This window comes from Helicoverpa armigera, chromosome 1 (assembly GCF_030705265.1).
Source record: "Helicoverpa armigera isolate CAAS_96S chromosome 1, ASM3070526v1, whole genome shotgun sequence".
NCBI classification, from domain to species: domain Eukaryota; kingdom Metazoa; phylum Arthropoda; class Insecta; order Lepidoptera; family Noctuidae; genus Helicoverpa; species Helicoverpa armigera.
In genome coordinates, this window is record NC_087120.1 from 13264856 (window position 1) to 13290439 (window position 25584).

The following is a 25584-nucleotide window of genomic DNA, read 5'->3' on the forward strand; positions in this document are numbered from 1 at the left end:
ATATACTGTCCTCTTTCAAGTAGTCGATCCCTCTCTTCTTGGGTCTAACTCTCACTCTCCTTCACCATTCATTAATACCTTTAACACTCTCTATAGCATGTTTCACTTCTCATCACGTACCTACACTTTGACAAACGCAAACCTCATTTTGTCTATAGGTATCTTCTTCTCCATCTTCCTCCTGCTCTGTTCCCAATATTATTTGGGGTCACTCGGCACACTGACACTCACTCCCTTCCTATTCATGTCATCTTTCAGGCAATCCATCCATCTTTTCTCAGGTCTTCCTCTTCCTCTCCATCCATCTACATTCATACTTAGCACACACTTTGTTGCATGCGTATCATCCTTCCTCACTACATGCCCATACCATGACAACCATCTATTTCTCCTCTTTTTTGTAACTGGAGCTACTTTCAGACTTTGCCGATATCTATCTTATTAAAAACTTAAAGCCTTCCTAATGTCGTTTAGGTGTTAAAAAGAAGAGGAGGCTTATGATCCAGGAATCCAAAGCTAGCTTAGATGAGAAGGTTTATGAGTCGTCAGATCCTCTAAAAGTGAAGCCTCCGGTGGCGTCGCAGACTGACGTAATTAATTACGTAAGGGATCACCCGTCATGTGGCTTCTTATACATGATCTATGCTGTGCATCCTCAAAATGTTTATTTCACTCCTTATTACCTCAAGTGAGTAACTTACAACCTACTAGCTGTAACACTATGACTTCGGTAGAGTTCGAAAACTTTAGCTGGTTCGAAGGTAACGTCTTCCTTGAAGGAATGTTAAAGGTTTAGCTTAACTTATTGTTTTACAAACGGTTTCCAGCAGAAAGTATACGAGATTGAATTATAACTTTACCATTCTTAACCCTAGAAGCCCAATCTACGTAAATTTGACGTATGCCGCGGCGAAATATCTCTGTATCTTTCACGTTTACCGTCAGATCGCCGCTAACTTCTGAACCAACTCAGTAGCCATTGGGACCTCGCAGGACAGAGTTGCGTCATCTCGGTAAGTGCCGCCATTTTGTTGTAATAGAGAGGTTGCACGTCATTTTGACGTATAATTGGGCTTTGTGTAACTTTTGAAATTGTTTAAATTTTTTTATATTTGTGATTTATTTGAGTTAATCGTATTGTTTCGTTACATTTTACATATAATATTAATATTTTCAGGTTGAATACAAAATGGCGACCCGTCAACGGCTAAACCAGGACGAAATAGCTACAATTTTAGAAAATGATGACGATTATTCTCCGCTGGATTCGGAATCCGAGAAAGAAGATTGTGTAGTTGAAGATGATGTCTGGAGTGATAATGGAGTGGTACCACCATCATCAGAAAATATTAGTTATGAGCCAGAACCAAAAAAACGACGCTATTGTGGATTTTGTTCATATAAAAAAAGGCGGATGACCAAAGCGCAGTGTTGCAAATGCTATATGTGGAGAACACAATATTGATGTTTGTCAAGACTGTATATAAAGACTGTTTTTTTCTAAGAGACTTATAAAATATTATAACAAGTTGATTTAATTTTATGAAAACATTTAAAACTAGTTGATTTTTTTTATAATTACATAATTTTAAGAAAAAGTGTTCGAGGCTTGATTTTTTTGTTGATTTTTTCTAAGATTTGATTAAAGTGCCATAATAGTATGAATAAAGAGTATTTTTTAACTTAAAATTTATTTTATTTATTAATTAAAACTTCAATTATGATAACTCATGCAAAAATATACTTAATTAACAGAAAAATTGGAAAACTCTGAAGTTTTATTTTTACACGTCATTTTTACGTATGATTGGGCTTTATAGCTAGTTAAATATGATTGGGCTTCTAGGGTTAACATCATCAGCTCTTGCTACACAGACAACGTTTTATGCCATTGATGTTACTTGCTTCTGTTTCCAGGGTCGTTCCCTATGAGAACATCGACAAACGAAACTTTTTCACAATCAGTCCATGTGGCGTTACTCACTATTCTAATGAGATGGTATTCACTAAACTACCAGCGTGGGAACAAGAGTATACGATATTCGTTAAACTTACAGACGTAAGAATACAATATGAGCAGAGATAAAAGAAAATTCCTATTCAATCTTATTCTAGTGATTAACTTCTTCAGTTTACTTTCGTTTCAGATAAAATTCTTCAAGTTATATCGCTATTGGAAAGCGTTCTATGTGTGGAATAAATCTATAGCGTTTAGAAAATATACTAAAATTCGTAACAAGCTAGCTAAGAACCTTTTCATTTTGACGCCGGTTTTGGGCAAAGCCTTGCTAAGTATCCAGGCTATGTGCTGCGAAATGTACACGAAAACATTTGCCGATTTAACCAGAGACATGGACACTCCGTTCTTTTACTTCATTGAAGATCAGGTAAAATAACTACACAATTAGGTCTTTTGCTATTTATCACCGTTCATATGACTCCTTTAAATATTCGACCTGCGTCTTTTACAGATGAAACGAGTCGAATATATAAGAGACAAGCTCATAGAATTTCGCACAGTTGTCATGGATGTGATCACACAGTCATGTCATACTGCCTTGTACCAACAGGGATTTGTGTACGATGATAGAAATATACCACCCTTTCAAGTTATTAGGGGGAAACCTACTGGAGGCATGTCCTATACGGAGAAAGCGAACAAACGAAAGTATTGCGAAAGATTAGCTTGGTAAATAACTGATATTGATATCCTGGTTAGGCATTTAGTGGTAGGTAGTAATTTACAAACTTCACCGAAATGTACTAAAATGGCGATGTTCAGGACAGTTATTCTAAGAAGTACGTAGTTCAGTCCTGAAGGCCTCGGTTTTTGAAAGGATTTTCGATACTGTAGGTACGATTAGTGTAGTAAGTGCCTATATTCACGCGTTTGACCACTATACTGACGCGACTGACACGTATCTGATGGTGAGTTATGATTCTGTAGAAGATGGTGGTCCATCTTCTACAGCTTGCGAATTTTGTTATATAAAAAACTCTACCAAACGTTCAATGTGCATTTAATTCATTCACTCGGCATTATTCTATGCTTTAATTACCTCAATATCATTGCAGTTTTATTAAGTTAGCTGATTACATGACCAACTACATGTTATACCGACTGACGAAAAGGTCCAACAAAATGATGTCAGATATGCTTCGTATTCACGTTTCGTTCACCCCCTCGCCGACTCAGTTGATGGATGAGGATATCGAAGAAGTTGTGGAGGCACTGCCACGATCTACAGATACTTGCAAGGTGACTCAACCTTTTGTAACCTACACAACCATTGCCAAAACAGTACTTTAATCTTAATAAAAATTTAATGTGGGTTGTTCATTATTTGCTTGTTAACCCAATAAATTAAAACTAGCTATTGCCGCTGTTCTTATAAGTACTTATTCCTCATGATGTGTTAAATGTAACTTACGTTATTAATAACATTTCAGTGGGCTCTGTTCCAAGTAGATGCTTACATCAAAACAAGTGGTGAAATGGAACTTAACCCCAGCGAGAAAGTAATCCTCACTTACTTTGAAAAAATTACGAATTACTGGGAAGAGTACGTGCGCACTTTTCACAATTTCTTAAACGACGATACTTTGCAAATATTTGTGCAGCCAACCATAATGGGCAAGCAAGTCGACTGGTCTGCAGGACTATCACCGAATCTGTATTTCTTAATGAACCAGGATAAAGATATGCTGGCAGATATTGCATACATACCGTATTCGGTTAAATTTGCTTACGAAAGCGTCTGGACCTTCTTGGAACGTTTCAAGAATTTCAAGGATAACTTTCGCGACTCTTGTGCTATGGATATTAATGTAATTAAGGAAGAGAGAGATGTATTCAAGTTCAGGAAGATGTGTGATACTTTTGTAAAACAAATGGAGTCAGTTGAAAATATTTTGCCCTACCAACCTTTGGGTATGCTCTTTTTGTGCCTAAGTCCCTTCGTCGAACTATTTAGACCACAGCCAAGAAAATTATTTGATGTTGTGGCAAATACTACTCCTGAGTAAGTTGACTGAATATTAAAGTTTTTGATTAAGATAGTCTGGGCACACTAAATATTTAACCTTTATTTTGAATAGGATCGGACACAGTTGCATTGAAGAAATAGTGCAAGGCATAGAAAACATCAATGATGACATAATTAAAGAACCTGCAACAGCTGCCGAACTGGTTGAATTTAACTTTATGATGGACGGACTTGAAGCGAGGGTAGCATTCTTGGAAGAGCGGCTAGAATACCTCAGGGAACTTTACGATCTAATGGGAGAATTCAACATACCAATCTCACCTGATGATATGACTGAGTATTTAGGTTAGTATTTATCATGCATGCATTTAAATCTGCTATCAAGTATTTGGTGATGACCTTACCCAAAGCGGAGATCGCCATACCCACGGAAATAAAACGCTAGTCGAAAAATCGTTATCGAAGTTTTCTAAAGTTATACCTGAAAAATAAACGTTCACAATCTATTAATTCATTTACAATGTTCCGTGTATCTAGGTTTGAGCGTGGCTCTGGGTACCTTGCGAACTAACGTGGATGCCAGGTTGGAAACCCGCAGCAAGCTAGCTGGACTTTTCGCGAGCCAGATCGGCAAGGACATCATGGAACTTATGCTCGACGTCAACAAACTCAGGGACGAAGTTGCGGTAATTAATTATTTGTCAGTTACATACAATAGACATAGTGTCGCATGTATCTCTTTATAAACAAACTCACATTTTCATAATTAGTTCCATACAGCTCATGTACTACTGCACATTTGATAGCGATTAGGGGTTTTTATTACGTTGTTCTGTCTTTAGCAACCGTGGTTTTACGATGAAAAGTCAGACATGGAGAAAGTATTGGAAGCTTTGCAAGAGTTACAGGAGAAACTTATGGCCTGTTCCGCGAGAGAGAAGCAAATACGAGACTGGCAAAAGATATTTAAGGTATTTACTATTTTTGTCGTGGAATAATTTATCAGACGGAAGAATTCATAAAATTGTATTCTAGATACCACCGGCCCGCTTGGAACAATTGGATGAAGCAGTTAATGACGTGAAAATGAGACAATTGCTATGGAAATCTTCAAAAGAGTGGATTGACATGTACCAATCCTGGTATGTTCTTTTCGAAACTAAAAACTATTTGATAATAAAGTAACAACTTTTGAATACAATCTTAATTTTCAAGGTGTGATGCACCGTTCCAAACGTTGGACGTAGACGAAATTCAGACAACTACGATTAACTTTGGCAAGATATTTAATCAACTTGACAAAGGTATTCCTGCGAACAAAATTGTGCCGAAATGTAAGGCTACTATTGACATCATCAAAGAAAAGGTTTGTAGTGTAATATTTTCAATTTTCTATATCTTTGTTTTATGATCTTAGTTAATTTTCTCAGAAATATCGATCATGATCATATTTAGCAAACTCTTATGTCATATTTAAATTTCAGCTACCTGTCATGTCATACTTACGAAACCCAGCATTGAAGCCACGTCATTGGGTGAAGATTGAGGAAATTCTTCACACACGATTCACTCCTGACACTGAGCTTACTCTCAAAGTTTTTGAAGAACTCCATGCCTTCCAACATGCTGAGGAGTTGATGGAAGTCGCAGGGCAGGCCAGCTCTGAAGCCGGCCTGGAGGGCTTGCTGAAAAAAGTAAATAATAATGGCTTATCGAAATTGTGATCATTGACAATAGAAGTACCTCTATACGTAAGCGTAAGAGCCGGCTACATTTTAAGATGGTCAAATTCTAATTCGCAGGTGGAAGAAATGTGGGCTTCTCTGGAATTCCCCGTCATATTACATAAGGATGCTAAAGACGTTTATGTGCTGGGTGGTCTGGACGAAATCCAAACGTGTGTTGATGAGAGCAACATTCATGTCAGCACTATACTCAGCTCTCGAAACTGTGGTCCCATCAAGAGCAGGGTAGAGGAGTGGGCGAGGAATTTGGATCTTTTCTCTAAAACTTTGGTAACTTTAAAACATATTTCGTTAACTAGGTTCTTGGGCATCTCTGCCTTTTTTGCATCAAGACGATGTAATCGTGCATCAAAATGAACGTTTTGACGAACTTGATCAGAAAGCCAAGAAGGGTCACGGCATTTTGGTAACGAAGATGATAAACCAACTCCGAAATATTTTATTTGTTCTAAAAGTCTTTATTTTATCCGTAGGAAGAATGGCACACTTGCCAACAGACATGGATCTATCTGGAGGTGATTTTCAGTGCACCCGACATTCAGAGGCAATTGCCAAATGAAACTAGGCTGTTCACTATTGTAGACAAATCCTGGAAGGACATTATGCGTAAACTGGCAAAGGTAAAAGATTCGTACTTTAAGTCCATGCAAACTTTATTAGGAATGGTGTTTACAAAGTCAAGGTTTTTACGTACTTTTTCCTCTATCTAGGTACCTCTGGCAATGCCAGCGGCAACTCAGCCAAAACTCTACGAAGAATTCGTGAGAAATAATGAGATGCTCGACCAAATCATGAAGTGTCTAGAAGCTTATCTTGAAACCAAACGAGTTGCATTCCCGAGATTCTTCTTCTTGTCTAACGATGAACTTTTAGAAATTTTGGCTCAGGTAACTTAGACTTCGTCTATTAGTTGTTTGTAGGAGACGTTTTGTGATTCTAATCAGTAATTATTTAAATTAATTTAGACAAGAAATCCTCACGCCGTACAACCTCACCTGCGCAAATGTTTCGATGCCATTGCTAAGTTAGAGTTTGGCGTGAAACTGCCCGAAAACGAGATGGAAGTAACTGAAGAGGGCAATCTTGTGGAGAAGGAAATGTCATTCCAATCGAGAGATATGCTGCAAGCTAAACTAGCTAAGTCAGCTAAACCAGAGGATCTGACCACAGATATCATTGCCATGTTGTCACCTGAAGGAGAACGGGTTAACTTAGGAAAGGTAAGCATTTCATAGCATTTAACGAATCATTGCATAAATTATGTTGAATGTTACTAATTCTATTATCTTACTAACACATTAAGTAGATATGACTAATGACTTTAGTATATAATACTTATAAAAAGTATAGCATGGATATAAAATGAGCCGCCATATCAATGAATGATGCATTTACAGGGGCTGAAAGCGCGAGGTAACGTTGAGGATTGGCTCGGAAAAGTAGAGGAAGCAATGTTCGCATCAGTCAAGAGATGTATGAAAAATGCTCTCAAAGACTTCCCAACAAAGCCACGAGTCAAATGGGTTCAACTTCATCCTAATCAAGTAAATGATTTTCTTAATCTTAGAGATCATTATTAGAAGTCTATTTAACCAATTTAATTTTAAATGTCTTCCACAGATAATATTGACGGTATCCCAAATAATGTGGGCGAAAGGTGTACATGAAATTTTTGATCTCGAAATCCCTCTCCGCATTGATACCGGGCTAATGGATTATGAGAAGAAATGTATATCAGATCTTAATGATTTAGCTGCTCTAACTCGGGCTGATATTGATCCATTGTTCAGGAAGGTTCTATGCGCTCTTATTACTATAGATGTGCATGCTAGAGACACTATCACACAGATGGTGGAAAAACATGTGCAAAAAGCGTACGTATTTATCAATGAAGAAGAACTCCTATTAATTTAATAGCTTTAATTTTTTTGTGTTTGGTTTGGTTGTTATGTTGTTGTGTTTCTCAACTTTTTGCTGATGAGGGAAATAGTTCCCTGACGACACAGGTGGCATCTAGAAAAATTAAAACCTCTTTCTTAACTTTTTTATTTTAGTTAGTTAGCAGTCTAAATTCAGTGTATTTATTCTAATTTCCTATATCTAATATATCTTATGAATGGCTATTCTAGACAAGATTTCGAATGGTTGAAAATGATCCGTTACTATTGGGAGGAAGACATCGACAACTGTGTAGCCAGAATGTCAAGCGCTATGTATGTTTATGGTCATGAATATTTGGGTGCCGGCGGTAAGTTTCCTATAATCTTAACAAAATAAATCATTTGTTATGGTGTATTCATTCTCTCAAACAAAGAGGGCTGAAACAGTGGCGTGGAAAAATCATTGAAACAGTGGCGTCATACGAAAGTTAAATTTCGTATGACGCCACTGTTTCAATGATTTTTTCAATATCACTAGCCACTGGTCATAAACTTAAATGCAGACAATACGTGTTTTATAAGAGGCATTCATTTTTAAACCTATCAACATTCCTGATTTAAAATCTATGTTATCAGGTGTCCTTGTAATAACGCCATTGACTGATCGATGCTACCTCTGTCTCATGGGCGCGTTACAATTGGATCTGGGAGGAGCACCCGCCGGCCCTGCGGGCACTGGCAAAACTGAGACTACCAAAGATATGGCAAAGTCTTTGGCTATTCAGTGCGTCGTCTTCAACTGCTCTGAAGGTAGGTTTGGCCTGTCAGTTAGGTAGGTTGAGATTGGTATGTTTGGCCTCTTTGCTACTATAGGAGTCCATGGAGTTGCTCCAGATCTTTTCAATGGGATCCACTTTTGTAACCGTACAACTAGGGGAGAGCGGGGCTGAAAGTGCCGATTTTGACAAATCCTTTTAAGATTCGGATAAAACAAGTACTATGTCTGAAAGTAGTGGTTCATCTTAAGCCAAATTTAATCTATTTTACGAATTTAACTTCAGATTTTGCACATTTTTAATAGTTTTTATGAAAATGCGATTTTTTTATACGGAGGCGGCAAGGCACTACCAACCCCAGTCTGGGGCAAGTTGTGCCGTAGCTGAGGTCGGTTGTGCCGTTGATAATGCTGGGAGTTTTATATGAATGAAAATTAATTAGGGAATTAAAACACATCAGTTTTATAATAATATATTTATTCGTTATATTTTTTAATATAAATCAACAGTTTTTAAAGTTTAATTGTATAATACTAAGTATCATAATAAAAAAAAAACAAGGAAGCTTCTTATGTAATTATTCATACATAAAAACGTATTTTTAATCAATAGTTTGTACTTATTTTTATGCGAATGAGATCAATTATTAATATGTTCCAAAATTATTAACTTTTTAATCAGTTTCGAGTCTTTTTAAGAAATATACCAAAACTAGTTACTCTCCAGGTGATTGATCAGAATAACAATTAGGACATACAAATGCTTGGTTTTCTTCATCTTCAATACATTGCAAATGGGCCCAATTCTTCATTCTCTGCATTCAATCCATTGTTCTCCAGGGGCAGAGTTAGAATAGGCATCACAACAAATGATACAGAACCATTCTTGTTCGTCATCAGAACTGTCGTCATCTTGCAATACTCTTCTCTTAGCGGGGTCTAGTCGGCTTTTTTGTTTGTTTACCCTTTCCCTTGCATTTTCCCGTCCCTTTTCCCTTAACCTTCTTTTTATTTTCGCTTTCTTTTTTCTTCTTTTTACTAGCCTGTTCTTCTGCTAAAGCATTTTTCTCTGGAGTGTCCGTAGGAACAGCTGTCTTTCTTTTACGTGCTTTAGTATGTCCAATTAGTCGGGGAGGTGCTTTAGGTCTTATTAGCTCTGGTGAGAAAACTGCTGCATTTTTATCTCCTGTGTTATTATCAACTGATTGAGGAGGCTGGAAACTGCATATTTTCTTTCTTTCATAATTGTTCGCGTAAATATAAACAGTACTGAAACAATATAGGTTGGTTAGGGGTTGGTTGTGTCGCGGCACAAGCAGCCCCACATGAACGGCACATTTTACCCCGTTTATGATAGTGTGATATTTTGTCTCACATATAAAAATCACTGTACACAAAGCATTAAAATTACACTGCATAACAAACTAGGATAAATAACAAACATTTTACAAAAACTCACATATTAAAAGCACGAAAAATGCTAGCTTGAGACCAAAAAGTATTGAAACGAAAATATTTACTTACGTGGCGCTGGAGGACCCTCACATGCAGTACGACTCGGTCCGCGTCGCTGACGCAACTAAAATGGCAGCCGCGTGTGCGCGACTGTTAGGCCTTACGCGACACAATACGATCGTATATCTATCTCTTTCTGTTTTTGAGATATTCGCGTCGGCACAATTTACCCCCGGCACTTTCAGCCCCGCTCTCCCCTAGTGTTTCACTTTCCATAGAGTTTGTAAAGACCTATTTGAAATCAAATGTTTTGACTTTGGCTTTGAATATTTCTGAACATCAATCAGCTTACAGTACTTACCGTAGAGCGACTTCTTATTTAAATTCTGATTGCAGGACAGCACCCGTTACTATATTATGTAAGACAGGATGTAAAAATATTTAAAAGGTTTATTATAGCTTCCTGGATTTTCAGGTAAAGATATGCGGGTGCTCATTATTATAGTTAATTCTACATTTTAGGGTTGGATTATAAAATGATGGGACGTTTCTTCTCCGGTCTTGCAACCTCTGGTGCTTGGTGCTGTTTCGACGAGTTCAATCGTATCGACATTGAAGTGTTGTCTGTGATTGCACAACAACTCATTACCATCAGGAATGCTAAGGTTGCGAGACAAAGCAGGTAGGATATACTTGTATTAAAATTGCATTAGGATGGTGTTTTCTTCCTCTTTCATAATAACTGAAGACTATAGAGTCTCAACCAATTCGATTGCCCCTTCAAAAAAGGATCAAACGTGAATTCTCAACCTTACCTGAAATATTTTCATCCCAATACCATGCATGACCCGAAAGAGAAGTTGCAAAAATCTAAGGAATAGACATAGCGTTTACAGAGATTTCTTGATGCTTGTTTATATAAGCTTAAGTGTATATCATGCTGAGGTAGTTACTTGTAGCTGCGACGTAACGTAAGTGAAGCTGTTCAATTTCATCAGGTTCATGTTCGAAGGGCGTGAGATCAAATTGGTTCGCAGTTGTGCCGCTTTCATTACTATGAATCCCGGTTACGCCGGGAGAACTGAACTGCCTGATAATCTTAAGGCTCTTTTCCGTCCCATATCTATGATGGTACCGGATTACGGTAAGATTTACGAGCGATGTTGATTTATATTTGCTTTGTATCCGCAACTTCTTCCGTATTACATATAAAGACTACGTCTCGCACCCCATTAAAAAGTAGCCCATCTCCGTCCCGAGGCCTGCCACATGCCAAATTTCAGAAGAATTCATCGTATCAGGGGAATTAACATAAAAACAAACTCTTTGTTTCACGCACATATGTAGGAATATTTTTTGGTGAAATCAGAAACAAAATACAGAATTTTCTTGTAGCCTTGATCGCTGAAGTTATCCTGTACTCGGAAGGTTTTGAATCTTCGAAGGGTCTAGCTAAGAAGATGGTGCAAATGTACAAGTTGTCCAGCGAACAGTTATCCAAACAGGATCATTACGATTTTGGTATGAGAGCCGTGAAGAGTGTGCTGGTAGGTGTTGGAAAAAATAATTTCATTTCTAACAATGACACAATTAAAAGTGACTTTAATAACACTGTTTTTAGCCCTGCAGTTATCTTGACGTTTTAAAAGAGCATTGTGTTTATTTGTAAATAAAAATAGTTTGACTTTGATTACCTAATGTAACAACTTTGATTCTAACTTTTACCAATTTGTTGATTGTAGTCGACACCTATTTCTTGTCCAGGTGATGGCTGGAGCCCTAAAACGCGCAAGTCCAGATCAGCCCGAGGAGATGACTCTACTGTGTGCACTCAATGACAGCAATTTGCCCAAGTTTTTAGCAGCTGATGCCATACTATTCGCTGGAATATTGTCTGACCTTTTCCCCGGTGTGGGATTACCCGAAAGAAACTACGGTGTCATGGAAGACGTAATCAGTAAGTTTCGATGATTCTAATATTAAATGTACTAGACGTAGTTACGTGATAAAAATTCTGACCCAGACAGACTATAAGAATAGATTGAAAAGATGGCTTTATAAATATCGGTCGGTCTGACCTTCCCATTTGATACCACAAAATCAATATACCTTCGGCCGAATTAAATTCTTAAAATAAACGCTAACATTTCAAGAAAAGCGATAAATGTGCTGTTTTACAGGGGATATGATTCTTGAAAGGAAACTCCAAATCGAAGTCTGTCAAATAAGAAAAGTGATCCAGTTACACGAGACTATGATTGTACGATGGGGTGTCATGTTAGTCGGGCCAACCGGAGGAGGAAAGACATGCGTTTTAAATGTAAGATTTATTTCAGCTTCACCAAATCACATATAGACATACCTTGACATTCCTCCACGTAAATAAAAATGAAATATTTTTAGGTTTTAGGAGACACTTACGCAAAACTTTGCGAAATGGGGGAACCTGGTCCGCAGAACCAGATAGTGCACAAGTACATAATGAATCCGAAGAGTCTTAGCATAGGTGAATTGTATGGTGAAGTTAATCTGCAAACGCTTGAGTGGCATGATGGCATATTACCTCTAAGTTTACGAACCGCTGTGCAAGTAAGTATGAAGATCAAGCTTAGAGTCAATTTTTGCAGAATAAAATTGAATCATATAGAAATTAATGCTTTACTCGTTATACATGTTTAGTGCGATAAACCGGATCATCAATGGTTGATCTGCGACGGCCCCGTGGACGCCGTGTGGATAGAGAATATGAACACGGTGCTCGATGACAACAAGATGCTGTGTCTATCCAACTCCGAGAGAATCAAACTTACGCCTTACGTGCACATGCTGTTTGAGGTACTTTTGAAATAAAACAAAAATACAATACAAATGTAATTTAAATGTGGCTTGAAATTGTATGCTTATTAGGCAATTACTAGCCATCAATTAAGTGCACTCGAACGCTAATGAGACAGTGGCATTTATATTGCCATGTAATATGTTTTTAATAACGAACTAACCAGTAAATTATTAACAAACTAATCAGAAATGTATCTAAAGGTAGCAGATTTAGCACAAGCATCCCCAGCCACAGTTTCCCGCTGCGGCATGGTATACATAGATCCAAATGAAATGGGCTACATGCCCATGGTACGTTCCTGGATAGATGAGGGAGTCGAGAGAAACTTCTTCACTCAGGAGAATTCAGAGTTCGTCCTCGAATTGTTTGACATGTTGGAAGTTGGTGTCTCGCACGTCAACACCAAATGCCGCGTTGGAATCAGCCAGGTTATTATCAAAAAGATTAAGTATTTGTTTGCCTCTGACACCGTTTATTATCTATTTCAAAATAATTACTTTCATTTTCATCATCATCTTCGTGCCCTTTCCCAATTTTTATTTGGTTGTTGGGGTGGTGTGGCATGTATTTTTTTCCACACTGTTATGTCTGACATCGTCTCACATAATAGTTTCCAGCCATATCGTTTGTCACAAAACTTTTCTGTCGTTGATTTGGCCGTCCTCTTCCCCTATTCATCTTTCCTTCCACGGTCGTGCTCACGCTTTCACCATTATAAACGCGTACCTATATTGAAGAATCAAAAGGTTACCTTACTAAATAAAGGGCTTCTTCTGATGCACAGGTAGACATAAGCAAAGTGTCAGCTATCTGCTACCTCCTGGGCGCGTTACTGTCAGAGCCAGGAGATCGGTTTCCTGACAAGGCGGCCATCAAAGTGTACATCGCACAGTGCTTCATATTCTGCTACGTTTGGTGTATTGGTGGCAATATTCTAGAAGAAAACCGAAAACTCTATGAGGAAGTCATAAAAAGACAGTTCGAGATTTATGAGGAGGCTGAATAGTCAGTGGCTTTTATCTTTTTTGTTTTCATTTCTTTCACCTAAGGGTCGGTTCATATCTAACGGAATATGCGACGCGTATTATCGGTCGCGTAACGCCAGAACTGACAAATATACGGTAAAACATTCAATCATTCACACATAACCGATGATGCATTAGTGCGTCGATCATACATTTACGATACGCTCGACGCATTTTCCGTCAGATATGAACCGACCCTAAATCTTGTCTTGCCAGTCAATCAAAATATAAAGTGAACCCTTAGATTTTCGATTTGCGAAAACATATTCAATAAGATGTTTATTTTTTTCAGCTTGCCTATGGGCTTTAACTTCTTTGATATGTATATGGATACGAGAATGCGCAGGCTTAAAGTATGGGCTGATATTATTCCCGAGTTCTTGTACGACTCCGCACGACCATTTTTCGAGACTCTCGTGCCTACTATAGACACAGTACGATACGGGTATTTGTTTGAAAAGCTGCTAGGTTGTGGAAAGCCTGTTATGTTTACTGGAAATACAGGTATCAAAGATTTTGAATTATTCGGTTAACTAAACCTAGATGCGGTAAATAATACCATGGTGTTACCCAGGTTTTAAGCCAACGTCATACCTTTTTATAAGAACCATGTCTACTTTCTGCTAGGAACATGAAAGTTTTACAGGCCGAGGTATTTTCTTATTCGTGGATAAATATTTAAAGTAGAACGAAACGAAATTTCCTTTGCAGTTAACCTAGAAAATATGGGCCTCACTTTATTTCCGCAGCTGTTCCGATGTTTTTCCAGTTTATTTTCTAGCGGGACTTGCGTTTACGTTGCTTTGCTTCCAGGTGTCGGCAAAACGGTTATAGCAATCGAAATGTTAAATAAAATGGCGCTAGGTGGCTATTTCATACCTTTCATATTGAACTTTTCGGCTCAAACTGGCAGTGGCCGGACACAGGTAATATTTTTCCAACTTTAATGAATGTATAAGTTTCTCAAGTTAAAGTTTTGACTAAAGGGTGATTAAATTTCTGTTTTCTCCATTAGATAGTTATTGAATCACGTTTAGACAAGAGGCCACGCAGGGCATTAGGAGCTCCATTGGGGAAAAAAGTGATCATTTTCATAGATGACGTGAACATGCCTCGTCTTGACATATACGGCGCACAACCGACTATAGAGCTACTGAGGTAAATACTTTAAATTTTCTACAAGGTGAAAAGATTGTTCTTAAAGCAACAACCTGGAATAGATTATCAGTTATTTACCTTGCAATGGGTTTTATTTCTACAGGCAATTCCTAGATTTCGGTGGTCTGTACGACCGTGATAAGTTATACTGGAAGGATATCCTCGACGTAGTTCTAGCATGTGCGTGCGCGCCGCCCGGAGGAGGCCGCAACCCCCTTACCGCACGATTCGTCAGGCATTTCGCCATGTTCTACATAAGTGCACCTAATTCTGAGGCTATGAAGACCATTTTCAAGGTTTGTAATTTACAAAATACGAGTACAATGCTAACAAATTAAACGTAATATCTGTATTTCATCATCTTTAATAAATAGTAATGACTTGATTAGACAGACTGTGACGTTACGTATCTTAGACTGTCACATAAATAATTGAGTATAACGCGTACTCATGGAAGTAGGTAATCTAACAACAGCGATTCTTCCTTATTCAGTTTGTACTTAAAATACTGTATACCTTTGTATAATAATATACTTACAATAGTTTTCCTCATCGATTCACGGTATTGTTCAATCAATCAGGCGATCCTAAAGGGCCACATGGAAGACTTTGTAGCCGAGGTATCGATCCTTGGAGGGCCTATAGTCGATGCTGCTGTGGAGTTGTACCTGAAGATTTGCGCCGAGCTTCTCCCCACTCCGGCCAAATCTCACTATGTGTTCAACCTCAGGGACTTGTCCAAGTGCATGCAAGGAGTCTTGCAAGCTGACGCTGCGTACATGCGGGCTCCGCAAGGAATGCTCAGGTTATATCAGTTATTATGGGGAATAATACTTGCCCATTGCTCTCACTGACTGAAGCTGTCACCATTATGTTCAAATAAAATTCAGGTTATTATTTTCCTCAAAACTAGTCCTACTGCTGTAATTCTGATGACAATATGCGTGATTCTAGGCTGTTCTATCATGAATGTCTGCGCGTCTTCCATGACCGACTCATCAACATTGAAGATAAGAGTTACTTCTACCATCTCATGACCACTGTATGCACGAGGAACTTCCAGACACCTATTCTAGAAGTACCCGATGATCCCATCATATTACAACCACCTCTTCTGCTCTTTGGTGATTTTATAAACTCTGCTATTCCCAAAGAAAACAGAAACTACGCTGAGATACCTGATCTGAAAAAGCTTACGGTAGTTCTAAAGGTTTGTGTGCCTTTTTATATACGTACACAATAACTTGAAGCCACAACCCTTTCATGAAATATGATATTACGACATCCAAAGAAAGTGGTTTTTAAACTGATAACATCCGCAGGAATACTTAGAAGAGTACAATTCAACGGCTCGCGCTGAGATGCACTTGGTGCTGTTCCAAGATGCCATAGAACACATAGTGCGAATAGCTCGGGTGCTGAGAGCCGAACGTGGCCACTGTCTCATGGTCGGCCCTGGTGGCTCTGGTCGCAGGAGTGTGTCCACTCTCGCTGGTCATGTTAACGAGTGCAAGTAAGTATCTTCTTCAAAAGTCGGGTCCTCCATCGTCACCAATACGTTGACCGTATCAGTCCTGCTTTTTACTTTCTCTATCCAACAATGCGTTATGTTCTTTGATATGATGTTCCACGTACAAAAACGAAGCTATGACACGAAGGGCTCAAATTTTATTGGAGGTACTTCTACAAATAACCTAAAAATAGGTAGGATAAGTACCTACGTGCTGATATTTTCCCAATCTAAGCGACGGACTAATTCCTTTTTTAAGTAAAAAATATTTGGAAAGAAACTCGTAGTTTAGTAGATCGCGACATAATTTTTCATAAGATGCAATATCAGCTGAGTAGATCTTAAAATACATATGAAACATAATGCAACTTGCCTATATCCTGCTACATATGGACATTATCCCAAATCGATATGGTTTGGTCCGTCACGGTTCGTTTCTGACTGCCACGGTCTGAAGGATACTAAGTTCATTAAATACCTAACTAGGGAAGTCAGTTAATGGACGCATGGACAATGATGTACTTAAGTAGACGTTTTCAATTGTCATGCAATTGTATAAGATGCGCGATAAACCAAAGCAATATTTAATGTCATCCTACCTATAATTTTCTTATTCTTTTCTTACAAGGAAGAAAAAATCCGTTAGTTAAGATTAATTTTTTCAGTCTTTTTGTTGACCTTTACGACGTGATTGCAGTTTCTTGTGATAAGGCTTAGTAGAAAGGTCAGGATGCTATTACCGGGACTGCACTTTAACGAAGTAAATCCCCAACTGCCTTTGCCTTTTTCTCTCAATTTTAATAGGATTTTGCGGTTGGTTGGAAAAACTTTCCTTCGTTTCTTCATAGTAAAGATGAACAGAAAACATCTTTATGTTGCAGCCACACTGTGAAAATAGTCGTCCATTCAAACAGCCTTTTGACTAACGCTATTCAAACTAAACAACACCTGTTTGATTGGAAGGCTATTTTAAGCAGATTGGCTGTGACAACGATACTTATTTCAAACACAGATGCATGGGTATGGAGCTGAAGAGGAATTACGATACTCCAGAATTCCATGAAGATCTTCGCAAAATGTACATGAGAGCAGGAGCTAATTTTGAAGATACCGTCTTCCTATTCACTGATACGCAGATCACAAAGGAGGAATTTCTAGAAGATATCAATAATATGCTTAACTCTGGTAAACTTAAAAAACAAGCTATAATATGCCTTTTTCTTGAAATGTTTTGTTGTATACGTTCAGACCTACGACCTGACCTCATTAAATAATATAGGGCCATAGATTTGCCTATACGACCTCCTTCACTCCAACCTCTTTCACAGGTGAAGTACCAAACTTATTTGAAGGTGACACTTACGAGGCTGTTCAGACCGCGTGCCGCAACGAAGCTGCGAAGGTCGGCATAGCTGGTGCAGACCGCGATGGCGTATACTACTTCTTCATCAACAGAGTCCGAGGGAAACTCCATCTCTGTATTTGTATGAGTCCTGTAGGAGAGGCTTTCAGGTAAACTTTTTCAATGAGGTTCAATAATTGTTGTGAATAATTAGCTTGTCATGACCATCTTCGTGTAGACACACGTGGTGTAGATTATGGATATATTAAATTCTAAATCAATATTAATATACATGTATGATTTTGGTAAAAAGTAATCTGTATAGTTAAATAGACCTAGGTATATACGTGATATTATTAACAGATTGATTGTTACGTGTCTATACTTTATTGGGCATTCTAGGCATAAGTTTGAATGGACCGAACTCAACAAAGGTAAACAAGCTGCCGGCCAAGGTGAAAACAATAGTTCAAAAACTACGTTCAAAAGCGAGAGTGTCGCCGCGGTTCGCGAGTTGACCAAATCTCGTCTATTTCGTCGTGACCGTGACCTTGCACTTTCATTCATTCGCAGTTTGGAACGCTGCCAAAATTTACTCTTGAGGTTCACAGACAGCTTCGAAAAACGATAGTGACACGAAATTTGGCCAAATAAAAATGTGGGTGTCCAAAAAAAAATTTGGAAATTATTCAGTCAAAATCCAGAGAAGGCTATTTATGCAGCCCGTTTTATTGGGTGGATCAATAAATCTTGATTAAGGTCAGCGGCAGGGGGGTGGCGGCCGGGCTACGGCTGCGCTGTGCAACACTCCCCGTGCCCCTTGCACCTCAGCTGCAGCGAGCTAACTACGCACAACTTTATTTTATTACATAAATAAACTATGACGCAAATTCAGAACCAGATGGAAAGCGCTGGATGCTGTTTCGCCCCCCACCGTGGATCAATACTGCAATTTAGTACATGAGTACCTAATTGCGTTACACGGCTAACATCGACCCGCGTAAATTAGTTTTTAGTCAGTAGAAGTTTTAGAAACAATTACGAATTAATTAATTCCAACTCTTAAATCTACCTCTAGTTAACGTAATGTAAAGTCCATATAGGATATAGGTACACAATATCACTTTTCCTATAAGATGATTCTATGACTACGGGTCCAAGCGCTCAGAAGCTGGAAGCATTGACATAAAACAAGATGAAAGGTTTACCAACAGCCTATCAGTTCATTTTTATTCATTCTCTAACTAATATATCATCATACCTACTTACTACTCATACTTTTTCGTAGACGTCGATGCAGAATGTTTCCATCATTGGTCAACTGCTGCACCATTGACTGGTTCACAAAATGGCCACCCGAGGCTCTGCTATCTGTAGCCAAACAATGCCTACACCCGCTAGGAAACAAAAAGATTATTGACCAAATCTCCTCAATTTGCGTAACTATGCATCAGGTGGGTAATTTTTTATTCATGCCAAAGCCTAAACACTAATTATGTTTCATATACTTAAATCAGATTTTTATTTGCTGAACTCGAGGCTATGTTGTCCTTTATGCCAGTGGGTTGTTGAAGAAACTAAGAAAGGTCACAATTGGAAAGGATTCCACGCTGATCACGAGCTTCTTCTTGAAGTTACCATCAGAAACCTATGGGGCAGACTTGCATTCAGTAGTGGACTATATTCAGTAATGGGCATCCTACGACTATGTTCCTGATCTGCGTTTCCGTATAGGCTAAGCAACCTAAACTAAGCCAAGCATTGGTACACAAAATAATCGATTATGACATTCATTTTGTACATAGGACGTGGATATAATGACAGACAGATTGTATCAAGAGATGAGGCGTTACTTCTACACTACGCCCAGCAGTTACTTAGATTTGCTCAAGCTGTACTTGATGCTGTTAGACAAAAAGCAACAGCAAATCATACGCGGAAGGGACAGGATCTCTTGTGGATTACAGGTAAGGATTCATCATCGGGTTTCAATTTAATAAATTTGGTACTGAATGAGGATACCCTCTAGAAACTACAAGTGGATTAAAAATTGCAATATCGATCAAAAAATGTAATAAATAATACCTTCTATAAAATTACTTCGACCAAGGTTAGGAACCATAACAAAACAATCAAGTTGACTTTTACTTTACGTTGCTCGAGAACTCGTTAGTCCTTGTACTTGAACAAATATTGGTACTGTGATTGAAAAATAATTGACGGGAGATTTGCGAAGTAGAGGGGATTCGACGTGCTCCCCAGAGAATATTTTCAATGTCACGCTATGAAGGCGACATTGAAAAGGTCAGGAGTGTCTTAGCCATCAAAATATGCATTTTAATAAAACCAGTTTTCAAATATCTGAAGTATATTTTGTTTGTATGCATTATATTTCATCTACTGGTCGCTAAACTCTATGGTGATACAGCTGTGCGTCTGAGGTCGTATCAAATTGTCCTACAATTGGACTATGAGAGATTTTGTACACTATAATTACCTGCGCAGCTTACTGATCTTCGTAGAAAGAATAGCCGCCGTGGCCGACTGATTAATAGTTGATGATATTGTGTTAGGCTTCCTAGTATAATATTGTATTATAATTAAACAGAAACTGTACGAAACATATGAAGTGGTCGGCACGATGGAACATCAAGTTCGTGAAATGGAACCTATTCTCGCGAAGAAAGCAGAAGAGAGTATTGCGTTGGTCAACAGGCTCAAAATAGAACAGAAAGCTGCTGATCAAGTCAAATATGCTGTCATGAAAGATGAAGCAGCAGCTAAGGTACGCTTAAGAAACCTTCTCACGGCTAAATTAATTATTTAATGTAATTACTTTGATACCCACCTATTGTTATAACTTTCAAAAAGTGACGATATGTCAGCCTAATTGAATAAATGATTTTAATTTTTGAGTTTGTCTGATGCAACTGTAATCCGCATTCAAAATTATGAGCTGTTGTAATTGAAATTGTTAGTGAACCTGCAACGTTTATCTTGAGTAAAATATCTTGACGATCAACAGGTAAAAGCAGAGGAAGTGAAACAAATAGCTGATGAGGCAAAAGCCGACTTGGCACTTGCCATGCCTGCTATGGACGCCGCTCAGGCTGCACTGAAGGCACTCAACAAAGCAGACATCAATGAATTAAAGGCCTTCCAGAAACCTCCCGCCCTCGTGCGGTTTGTTATGGAGCCGATCTGCATACTGTTTGGAGCCAAGTTAGTATTAACCCTCATCATAAGAAGGTATAGGTACTCCGAATTAAAATAATCCATCCGTTATTTTTAAATAAGAGATTGAAAATTGTCACTAGCTTCATAATAATTATGTCAAAGGACATCAACCAATTTCTATGACGATTGGTTTGAACATGACCATCAGAATATTCTATTTATATTTACAACTAGCTGATCCCGCGAACTTCGTATCGTTCAAACCTTCCCTGGATACAGCCACCTTGGCTGTATTACTGTACGAAGCCACATAGCGCGGCTGCAGTCTCGGTGAGGTCTCGCGTTCCATTTCCGGGTACCGGGTTTTAAAAACTTTTAGTTAGCATAGTTGTCACTATCCGCAATAGTGCAAAGGTCACTCGTCAATACTAATAATATAAGCCCAAACACGAGGTACTTTACATATTCAGTAATCGAGTTCCCTCAAACTTCTCTGGTCTCCATCATTAGGTCAGCTACAAACTTTCACTATTGAATAGTGATATTAGGCACACACCTGAATGTAAAGTATTTACCCTATCTATGTCTACAACACAACTTCCGCCCTCGATTTCTCAGGGTTTCCATCATCAGACCCTGACCTGATGACTGTGGGGCCACCGCGGAAGTATACCCTATCAAACAAAAAAAGAATCATCAAAATCCATTAATAAATGGCGGAGTGATCGCGTACAAAAAATACGGCTCCTTTTTGTAGTAGATCAAAAAGGAATAGTAAGTGCAGCCGTGTCTGCGCAAATGCTTGTGCCATAATGAATGTTTCGCAGACAGAATATGCTAGATGGTTAAAGTCGTAGATAAAGACACCGCTAGATAGCGCTAGTTGTGAATTCAATGAATATTATAACAAAAATATTAATAAATTCGATTACTCAATATTGTTGTTCACATTCTAGCCCATTTTGGTTGAAGTCCTTTCAATTTCTGATCGAAAGACAACATTTTAATAATACTACAGCTACGTCTTAGTTGATTTCGACTAGCTCTCAAATAATATGTAATACAAAATAAATTGTCATGTAATATCATCACAGTTCAATTCATCTTTCATCCCCCCAAGACATACTTAAAACACAGAACTATTTGTATCCACATGGCTCAGTAAATTGAAAATAAAAGTTCAGGTCAAGAAGTCATCGGAACATTTTTACATAAGTACATTTTTAACAAGAAGTTTTTTGTTCTACCCTCAAATTATTTTTCTCCGGTGTTCGAGGACAAATCAAAGTCAAATGCGTTTATTGAAATTATGCTTATTGAATAAGTACTTTTTAGGGATAGAAGAAACCGTGACGAACAAACATTCCTGCAACACAGCCTATTAGGTTAGGTACCTACTATTACATTATAACATTAAAATAACAGATTAACTTTGTTACCAGGCCCGATTGGGACAATACAAAAAAACTGCTTGCTGATGTCAATTTCCTAGGCAAGCTCGAAGATTATGACAAGGATCACATCCCAGACGCGACGCTGAAAAAGCTGAAAGTTTACCTAACCCACAAGGATTTTAATCCAGATACTGTCGTCAAAGTATCGAAGGTAAACAGTAGTTAAAGGAAATTGCAGGATGAATGCCTTCGTTAGATACCTATTACTTGTTCAGGATGGCTAAAGGTTGAACTAGATAATTTAGTATGAAATGCAAGTAAATAATCTCGTCATAACAATCTTTCCTGCATTGAGCAAAACTTGTTTGCCGCATTGATTGAATGGAGGCTAATCAGGACCATTTCTTGGAATTTTCCTACGTACTATCTACTTAGTTTATATTTTATTTATCTTTATATTAATTATGAAATGTGCTTAGGTATGCCGATCCATGGTGCTATGGGTGCAAGCCATCGATATGTACGCCAAAGTATTCAGGGTCGTGGAGCCAAAGATAATCAAGTAAGAAGCTCAAAGTTGTTCATCACCACCAACCTTTTGCCCTTATCCCAATCTATTAGAGTGATACTTCCACACCTCGACAAAGAACAGCCCTTTCCTGGTCGAAATGTATTTATTTATTCATTCATACTCACTTTGTTTTGCAAATTATTTTCCAAGGTATTACAATTGAGTCGTCATTACAGTTACAACCTAATCCTAAATTGTTATTATGACGACAATATTATGTACCCGGACACCATATGAAATTTCGCCAACGAGCGAGTAAAAAATTTCCACTCCTAGTGGTGACACGTGGTATCAATGCTCGACTCACCGGTTCAATTACAAGTTCGGTCACAAAATTGCAATTATCTAGGGAACTACTGGACCGATTTGAAAAATTCTTTCAGTGTTACATAGCCCATTGATCGAGGAAGGCTATAGACTTAGGCTACTTTTTATCCCGGTTCGTGCACAGGTTCCCAAGGGATGCGGGTCACACGCTGGATATTTCATAAAATTTAGAACCTTATTAGGTATATCTTTGCAAATATATACCTAATATGCAATCATAACCATAACATTATATACCATTACATTATTTCCCAATTACTATATCCATTATATTAATAGAACCATTTATCTATGTGACAAAGTATCTCATTACCATCACATTACAATTATACCAGCTAACCTTTTTGTTTAGGCATAAAGAAGCAGCAGGTATATTGAAGAACGTGATGGCAGTACTCAGGGCCAAACAAAAAGAGGTGGAAGCCATCGAGGCTCAACTCGCCAAGATGTTGGATGAGCTACGAGTATGTCGCTATGCATTTTATCTCATAACTATGTCAGCATCTTTAGTCCTTTGCGACAAGGGTCCTATGGACCCTATCTACGTGCCTATCTATCCATCTACTTCACTCCGGGCAGGATATTTATGCACAAGCGAGATGCAGTATGTAGATTATAGATGCACTGCCCCGGACACCTCACCCCCCCTAAAGGTTGGCAATCGATACCCCCTTTCCCCCTCCCACCTGACACGAACATTAATATTATTCCGAGGCAGCCTCCACGTCATCTAAATTTGGATGAGCGCCTTTACACGTGGTAAATGTTAGGATTGAACCTGACCTCTTGAATGAAATATTCGAATAGAACCATACTCTGTTAGAGCAGTTCAAAGAAAGTGAATAATCTTTATATGACCTTTTAGTCATTTACACAAATATATATTTAAAAAATAAACTACTGCTTAAAACAATTATTCAATTGATTGTATTAACATTTTATTTTTTAACGTGAGTTTTTATGTGCAAAGTCATATCAAGATTGTTTATATTTTTAAGTGTTTGCTCAAATGGAGTATAGTTAGGATCTGACATTCTTGAGGTAAAAATAATAATTGTGTTAAACAAGACAACATAATAAGTACCTGGTACCTACCTATCGTACCCTCAACACGCATTTATAAGCAATAGCTGGATATGGCTTTAAATTATTGTGGAGAAAATGATTATTTTAAGATAAAAACCAATATTGACCCGCCGCAGTTACCAACCTCACCTGTCATTGGCAACCTGGTGCATCCAGTCCATCCAGACCCTCTATTGGTGGTATAGTCAAAACTAATCCAAGTGAGATAATAAATGCCTTACTCGAGATAGGCAGTAGCAACTTCGTAGTTAATAATATCCCAAACTGCGCTCACCAACACCTATGCCTAGCGTGGTGACTAAGGGCAAATGCTTGAGGGAGCTGGGGAGCTAGCTTGGAGGCCGTGTCCAGTACCGATATTAATCGGTTGCTACGACGTCGACTAAAATTCTCTGATGTCATTTTTTTTATTAGTTTCTTTTCAGAAAAAGTTCTTAAAAATAGCCAGCATTACCGACCGGGCAATCTTCTTTTTAAAGTGGCTTTACATACATAAGTAATTAAACATCTGAAGACAATTATAGGCCTATCATTTACGAGATCGAATTGCCAGGTGGTAGAAGAGGAAAAAGCTAGATTGCAAGCTGACGTAGACTTGGCTGCAGCTCGGCTTTCGAGAGCGGGCCGCCTCACTCAAGCTTTGGCTGATGAACAGACGCGATGGGAAGACAGCGTTAAGGTAAAACATGGTATAAAAAACTACATATAAGACCATAAGCCTACCAACCCGCATTGAGCAAGCGTGGTGATTAACGCTCAATCCTTCTCCATGTGAGAGGAGGCCTGTGCCCAGCCGTGGGACGATCAAAAGGCTGTAACAGTTAACAGTAACAGTAAGACCATAAGGGCCATATCAGTTGTGTTTACTTACCATGCGAATTCCTGCGATGGGATGTTGTCCGGCAAACCGTTTAGTAGGGTAACCATGCCTTCAGGTGTATCGTTTTTGTGGGCATGGGGCATGTTGACAATAAACTGAAATAAAATAAAGATTTGCTCATTCTAAAATAATAATATTATCAACCCATAGAACCTACTTTCGAGTAAAATAGCTCCCATCAGAGTTCATAATCGTAATAAATGAATGAACCCAGAATCTTCTTTTTCTTTTACATCTATTTAATAATGACAGCAGTGCAATAATCTTTTTGGGATCCAACTTACAAATTCTAAAAGCACATCCATTACGGCCATTGCATACATACAATGGCCGTACATATATTCTAGCGATAGACAAGAACATCCATACAAATAATTTACCCGCTTAAGTCGTCTGTTGACATCTCGTTGACGTATTGTGACATGTAGTCATCC

The 25584-nt window shown here is 38.3% G+C and overlaps 1 protein-coding gene and 1 long non-coding RNA gene across 2 annotated transcripts in view; one reads left to right on the forward strand and one right to left on the reverse strand.

Annotated features, from left to right (window-relative positions):
- Positions 1-25584, forward strand: part of Dhc16f (Dynein heavy chain at 16F) — a 51054-nt gene that overhangs the window by 1294 nt on the left and 24176 nt on the right. The window contains exons 4-49 of the mRNA XM_021331862.3: positions 475-688; positions 1918-2059; positions 2148-2387; positions 2472-2689; positions 3076-3259; positions 3451-4022; positions 4099-4331; positions 4524-4672; positions 4829-4957; positions 5022-5128; positions 5202-5352; positions 5471-5680; positions 5789-6001; positions 6205-6351; positions 6442-6618; positions 6697-6951; positions 7129-7275; positions 7352-7605; positions 7861-7979; positions 8248-8421; positions 10364-10523; positions 10840-10985; positions 11237-11388; positions 11606-11798; positions 12022-12161; positions 12245-12430; positions 12521-12676; positions 12881-13108; positions 13465-13685; positions 13998-14209; positions 14519-14631; positions 14721-14863; positions 14967-15159; positions 15445-15668; positions 15818-16073; positions 16186-16376; positions 17386-17558; positions 17702-17885; positions 19004-19169; positions 19521-19682; positions 20324-20500; positions 20741-20937; positions 22335-22497; positions 22766-22848; positions 23537-23648; positions 24824-24949. Of these exons, the coding sequence (XP_021187537.2) occupies positions 475-688; positions 1918-2059; positions 2148-2387; positions 2472-2689; positions 3076-3259; positions 3451-4022; positions 4099-4331; positions 4524-4672; positions 4829-4957; positions 5022-5128; positions 5202-5352; positions 5471-5680; positions 5789-6001; positions 6205-6351; positions 6442-6618; positions 6697-6951; positions 7129-7275; positions 7352-7605; positions 7861-7979; positions 8248-8421; positions 10364-10523; positions 10840-10985; positions 11237-11388; positions 11606-11798; positions 12022-12161; positions 12245-12430; positions 12521-12676; positions 12881-13108; positions 13465-13685; positions 13998-14209; positions 14519-14631; positions 14721-14863; positions 14967-15159; positions 15445-15668; positions 15818-16073; positions 16186-16376; positions 17386-17558; positions 17702-17885; positions 19004-19169; positions 19521-19682; positions 20324-20500; positions 20741-20937; positions 22335-22497; positions 22766-22848; positions 23537-23648; positions 24824-24949 (8492 nt within the window). The remainder of the gene's footprint in view (positions 1-474; positions 689-1917; positions 2060-2147; positions 2388-2471; positions 2690-3075; positions 3260-3450; positions 4023-4098; positions 4332-4523; positions 4673-4828; positions 4958-5021; positions 5129-5201; positions 5353-5470; positions 5681-5788; positions 6002-6204; positions 6352-6441; positions 6619-6696; positions 6952-7128; positions 7276-7351; positions 7606-7860; positions 7980-8247; positions 8422-10363; positions 10524-10839; positions 10986-11236; positions 11389-11605; positions 11799-12021; positions 12162-12244; positions 12431-12520; positions 12677-12880; positions 13109-13464; positions 13686-13997; positions 14210-14518; positions 14632-14720; positions 14864-14966; positions 15160-15444; positions 15669-15817; positions 16074-16185; positions 16377-17385; positions 17559-17701; positions 17886-19003; positions 19170-19520; positions 19683-20323; positions 20501-20740; positions 20938-22334; positions 22498-22765; positions 22849-23536; positions 23649-24823; positions 24950-25584) is intronic.
- LOC135117641 (uncharacterized) lies at positions 9353-10088 on the reverse strand. The gene is made up of 2 exons (XR_010277026.1): positions 9911-10088; positions 9353-9655 (listed from the first exon to the last, which is right to left on the reverse strand). It is a non-coding gene; the product is annotated as an uncharacterized LOC135117641 (long non-coding RNA).